The 5,634-nt window shown below is 41.0% G+C and overlaps 1 protein-coding gene across 2 annotated transcripts in view; it reads left to right on the top strand.

The window, feature by feature from the left end:
• The window catches only part of LOC118417193 (PH domain leucine-rich repeat-containing protein phosphatase 2-like), a 53,728-nt gene that overhangs the window by 30,702 nt on the left and 17,392 nt on the right, over positions 1 to 5,634 (top strand). Inside the window, exons 5-8 of one of the 2 annotated variants that reach the window (XM_035822645.1) lie at positions 852 to 998; positions 1,263 to 1,399; positions 4,868 to 4,961; positions 5,395 to 5,537. In XM_035822645.1, the coding sequence (XP_035678538.1) occupies positions 852 to 998; positions 1,263 to 1,399; positions 4,868 to 4,961; positions 5,395 to 5,537 (521 nt within the window). Of the gene's footprint in view, positions 1 to 851; positions 999 to 1,262; positions 1,400 to 4,867; positions 4,962 to 5,394; positions 5,561 to 5,634 lie in introns of both variants that reach the window. The other variant, XM_035822646.1, reaches the window with a different exon arrangement.

Genomic DNA, 5,634 nt, shown 5'->3' with positions numbered 1-5,634 from the left:
GCAGAATTCTGCAGAATTGACTTTGTTCCTGGAGACATCTAATTGCATTCTACATATTAATTACCTTTCAATATACATTTTCACAAAATATCTGATATATAGGTGTAGTCTGTGAAAGGCTACAAGCATTAGTCCAAAGTGCTCTGCTCAGTCCAATTTTAATCTGCTCGATGTTTATGGTAGACAGAATCGCCATGTTACATAGGGACCTCAATAATAGCTACCAGCATGTGGAAACTCATGAAAAGGATCTTATCGGTCATCGGTCCAAAAATCAGTTATCTGTCCAAAAATACAAACACTACCTGAAATAGTACCACTTTCTGAGTTGAACTTCCTTTACGGATGTAATCATGGCATACCTGATGCACTAGATGATCTACAAACCCACTTTCTTTACATCTCTGGTACTACTGTCATTGAAAAATGTACTGTAGAATTTTAAATGATACCAGTGTCGCATACTGGAAAATTATTGTGTAGACATAAAGTACCAGTTTGAATTTTTCAGTGATGATATTTTTCTATATAATGCTCATTACCATTATGCTTATAGATTAAAACCATCAGTAACACTTGAGGAGAGTTTCCTTCCTCGGAAAGAAAATCAAGGTCACATCAACAGCTTTTGGTGGAAAAATTAGATTGCCATGTTCCCAGATGCTAGTAACACAGTTAATGTTGACATTTCAATTTCCCCCAGGTTAAAGTTATTACGTTTCCTGTAAATTACCTCTTGCAGGCAGTGAATTGGAAAGTTTATGGGAAATCAAACCTGATAAGTGCACGTAAGGGGACTGATTGGATTGTATAATAAAGATTGTAATAACGGTGAAATTTTCCCCACGCAGATTTCAGCAGCTGAGGAGCCTTAATGTCGCCTATAACTCGCTGGGACAGTTCCCAGCATGCATCTGTGATGTCGCCACCCTGACGGAACTGAACGTAGCGAGCAACAGAATAGAGGAACTGCCTCCCTGCATAGCTAAGCTGGAGAGGTAGGTGTCGAGTTGGAGTCTTTGACCACCTGTTGGAAGAGATTGATCCTCACTCTCTATCAGAATTAACTATTCAACCAATGAGAAAATGGCAATTAGTGGTTTGACCAATAAAAGAATGGTTTGCATTAGTTAAAGTCCAAAGATGTGGCAGGGCTTGAAATCTCCTTACATCTGCATCTGCATCACCTCTGCATATCATTTGTTCCCACAGCATCCAGGTTCTGCATGCTAAGTGTAACCACCTGACATTTGTTCTCACAGCCTCCAGGTGCTGCATGCCGAGTGTAACCACCTGACAAGTCTGCCCAATGAGCTGCAGCAGCTGCAGCACCTGACTCTACTTGGCATCGCCTTCAACAGGTTCACAGAGGTGCCAGAGGTCCTGGCAGAGATGAAAGGTACTGCACCCCGCCTATTCAAGTTCAATTGATGTTGACCCCTTTAAATTTCAGAACCCTTTTTCTGAATTCATGCTTAACAGTGTTCTGTGTATCTTGTTCCTGAATGTACCATAATTGGAGTTAAAAATGTCACTTGAAGTAGCACACTCGTATATATTTATTGGTTCAAGCCCTATGTTCCGAAATCCCTGTGTTCCGAAATCCCTATGTTCCGAAATCCCTATGTTCTGAAATCCCTATGTTCCGAAATCCCTATGTTCCCAAATCCCTATGTTCCCAAATCTCTATGTTCCGAAATTTTGACACACAACTATTGTGACACACAACTATAATCATGTACATGTAACATGGATGGCGTTTACAAGTCGATAGCTAGCCAATACCCACGAAGCTAGACAGTTTCCCGGTGATAACCGGCCTGAACGCCGACCCGATTCCGACGGTCGCATGGGTCACACTGAGCTGAAAACACCTGAAATTCGAATTCTAGTTTATTTTTATTTATAGAAATAAACTAGAATACTTATAAAAGTTCAACCTTTTTCTAGCACCTGAAACAGAGTCCAAAGACTCCAAACTCAATCGCAAATTTATGCTGAAACTTTTCTTTACTTTATCATTTGCTAACCACATTTAACATAAACCATTTACCTAGTCTCGTTTTTGACTGATTTATGGGTGACCGAGATACTCGCGTACATACCTAAAAATAATTTTTAGTATTTAGTATAATTTTGCCTAAACAAAAGTTTGCGGCTAAAGTCTGCAATGGAGCTAACGTTAGTCCTCTGTTGTTATTATTATTGTTTTAACAGATTTCAAGACATCCCAAATAACACAAAAAGGAGAATATTTAAAGAAGTTAACGTGATATAATATATTTTGCTGACCGCGTGTCCGCAGCCTGGACTTATGTAGCTTTGGTCGACTCCCAGGTTGCCGTACAACGCCAGTCGGTACACTAGTGTGTTGGAACACTTCCATAGACGATAGAGATTTCGGAACATAGGGATTTCGGAATAAAGGGATTTCGGAATATAGGGATTTCGGAACAGAGGGATTTCGGAACAGAGGGCGGTCACCATATTTATTTCTGTCATGATTTTTATAGCAGCTATTTGTTTTTATAGATCTCCTGTGCACAAGGCTATGACCTCTTGTACATGAAGTTCAGACTGTGTTATTCTGTCATTGAACCGTGTCCCTCTTGATTTACCGTCTGTCCATCATAACTTTTGTGACAAAATGGCTACATCAGGAGGGAGAAGGTTGATTGTCCTTTAACCCCTCACAAGCTGTATCCCTGTATGTAGGAAAAGCCTGTTTTCAGTTAGCCACAGGAAACAGCAGTTTCCTGAGCCAGAGTGCCCAGGGCACTCTTCCGTAAATAACACTTGTACAGTGTTTTCCCTGGCAGCAAATATTATGTATGCGGCATTTCCATATACAAATGTTAGGTGATATGCAATGAGGTTGTGCTGCTTTGGCTAGATACCACTTAAGCACGAAAATCCCCTTTTTTCCAGCTTGGAGGAGATACATGTGTCCCTGTAATCAGTTGCTGATGTACAGATAACCAAAGACAAGAGGAAGAAGAAATAGATATGGGGGTATAAGTGAGGCGAGATATCATGTGAAGTAAGATGGTGGATATGCCAAAATATTTCTTGAGCAATTCCAGTAAAAGTTATAAATGTAGCAAGATATAGTATGAAGCATTTATTTCAATTGACATTCACAAATCTTCATGAAACATACAATGAGATGCCCAAATATTAGACTAAACTTATTTAGATTTTCAGAAATCTAGTTCCAATTCAGAGACCTCAAGTCTAGGCTTGATTTTAATGTTGAGAAAAATTAGAGTAATTTAGCACAAGAAACTTTCTCCTTATCCTCTTCATTGTTTGAAATCATAGCTGTACCATGTAAGAGTGAAGCAAGGCCCTGAAGGTGACTGGCTGGCTAATCTTCGTATGGACAATGCTTCTTTCAGGAAATACAGACCACTTGAGCAACTGTTTGAATACAGACCCTGAAACAGGCTGTAGCTTCCTGTTTTCAACATTTTGTTCCAACTTCCTGTGGTCGACATTTGAAACAGCAACCTTTCTGTATGAGGCCACAGCAATTTATTTTCTTGGTTCTCGGATTTAAAACGATGCTGAACTGGAAATATAGTAAAATCATTCTTTATTTGGAGATGGGAAATTTATGTGGAGCCGTGGTCACAATCACATAGCTGGCTGTATGCAGGGGAACACTAAGTCTTACAGGATGAAATGGAAGCTAAACTCTGCAGAGAACATCTATATGTGGAGTCTAGTGGCATAATGATTGAGATCATGTGGTGTAACAGCAGAGTGTTTGGCCCACAATGCAGAACTCCTTGGTTCAAATCCCCTGATGCCACCAATGTTGTGCCCTTTGGAAAGGTATTCTACACAACTTTCCTCACTCCACCCAGGTGTAATAATGGGTATGTGACTTTGTTTGGGGAGGTAAATGGCAGTGGAAGGAGAGGAATGGTCTCTGCCTTCCAATACCATGCCCGAGACACAGTGGATCACCCCCACTGCCTCGAAAAGGCTACCTTGACTTTACATCCTTTGTAATGTGGCATTGTTAAGATAAGTTACTAATTTGAGTGCAGTGCTATATGCCTTGTCTGTCTAAAAGCAAAATAAGTAAAAGAATCTATACATGGATTCACACAGTTTCAGAGATCAAATATCAGATTCAAGTTCTCCTCTCAGCCCTCTGTATTCATCGAGTCCTCCTCTTGCTGACTTTTTACATTCAAATGTCAGAGAGCAAAGGAAATAGATGGAAGTGCCATTGGCATATAGAACTTGTTGCTCTCCATTTACATGACTGATAACCCCTTAAGGTGAAGGTTGTGCCTGTGATATATGATATAGCGATAAAACGAATAGTGGTTAATCCTTAACAAGAGCTTTAGAGAAATGATCCCTATCTGTATCTCCTTCATGTGACAGTGCAGAAGAATTGGGTAGATTGGCTTGGCTTGTGTCCAAATGGTACTTTTCTGGTGCTTATGCCAGATCACAGTCAGGCACAGATTGGTCAGGACTCAGGAGGGAAGGAAAATGTTAGCAATCAGAGACAGCCATACTCTTGATTTGTCTGCCACTTTGAATTCAGAATGTCACCGGAAATTTGGAATCTTCAACAAGACTTTGAAGTATGAAAAATGTGTTTTACGGAAATTTGGTAAAACAATGTGCTGTACAACCAGGAACAAGATGAATGCAGGGCTTTGAGGACACTACCTTTTAGAATATGTTTTACCAAACTGTGCTGTAGGATCATCTAGTATCATTTTGCCTCGTTTGTATTAGTCAACTCCCATTCTGCAGGGTGCCCTGAGTCTGCCAGAACACCATTTTTTAAGTGTCGCAGTATGTCCTAGCCTTTGATGAGAAATATCTTCTTGTCTTGCAGGAATTGAGAATGTGGTGCTAACTGGGAACAGACTACAGAAGCTACCTGTGGAACTGATGAGCAAACTGACTCACATCAGGAGACTAGACCTCAGGTGGGCATCATTGACTCGAATTTACGTTGACAGTTTGTTTGTGTAGGATTTTTTCTCTAAAAACAATTTGATTCAATGCTGGTACAAAATAAAGGCATGTTGACATTTTGACCAATGCTCACCTTTGACCCTATGGACATGTGATGTAACTGGTGGGTCACAGACACCTGGGAGCCTGTACCAGCCGTGTGGTGAAAGGCTGTGTTCTGACCATTTATTGTGTAATGAATAACCTTTATGCTAAATTCTCACACTATTGTAAAGATTTTGCATACTATTTCTGTACACAAAGTAAAGTACTGAACAACAAGCTTTCGCTCCGTCCTCTGATCCTTCAGATGGCCCAAAGTCAATGTCCTGAATAGATGTCAGCAACAGGTCAAAGGTTGAGTCCAGTTTGAGTATGAACATGTCTTTTGTTGTCCACCCACAGGTCAAACAGGTTAGAATTGACCTCTGTGGAAAACGTGACATTTCTGGCCCTGGACAGCCTGACCCACCTGGACATGAGCTACAACAGCGTGGCCGAGCTGGACGTCCGCGTCCTGAAGCAGCTGACGCACCTGTGTTGCCAAGGCAACGGCATGAGCAGCCTACAGGTGTCAGGGGAGAGACTGGAGGTGCTGAATGCCAGCCCATACAGTGAGTCGCACTGAACCACCTGTTATCTTCG

This window comes from Branchiostoma floridae, chromosome 6, assembly GCF_000003815.2.
Source record: "Branchiostoma floridae strain S238N-H82 chromosome 6, Bfl_VNyyK, whole genome shotgun sequence".
Taxonomy (NCBI): Eukaryota; Metazoa; Chordata; class Leptocardii; order Amphioxiformes; family Branchiostomatidae; genus Branchiostoma; species Branchiostoma floridae.
Note: the sequence above shows the minus strand (reverse complement) of the source record. Positions and strands in the feature narration are given on the sequence as shown.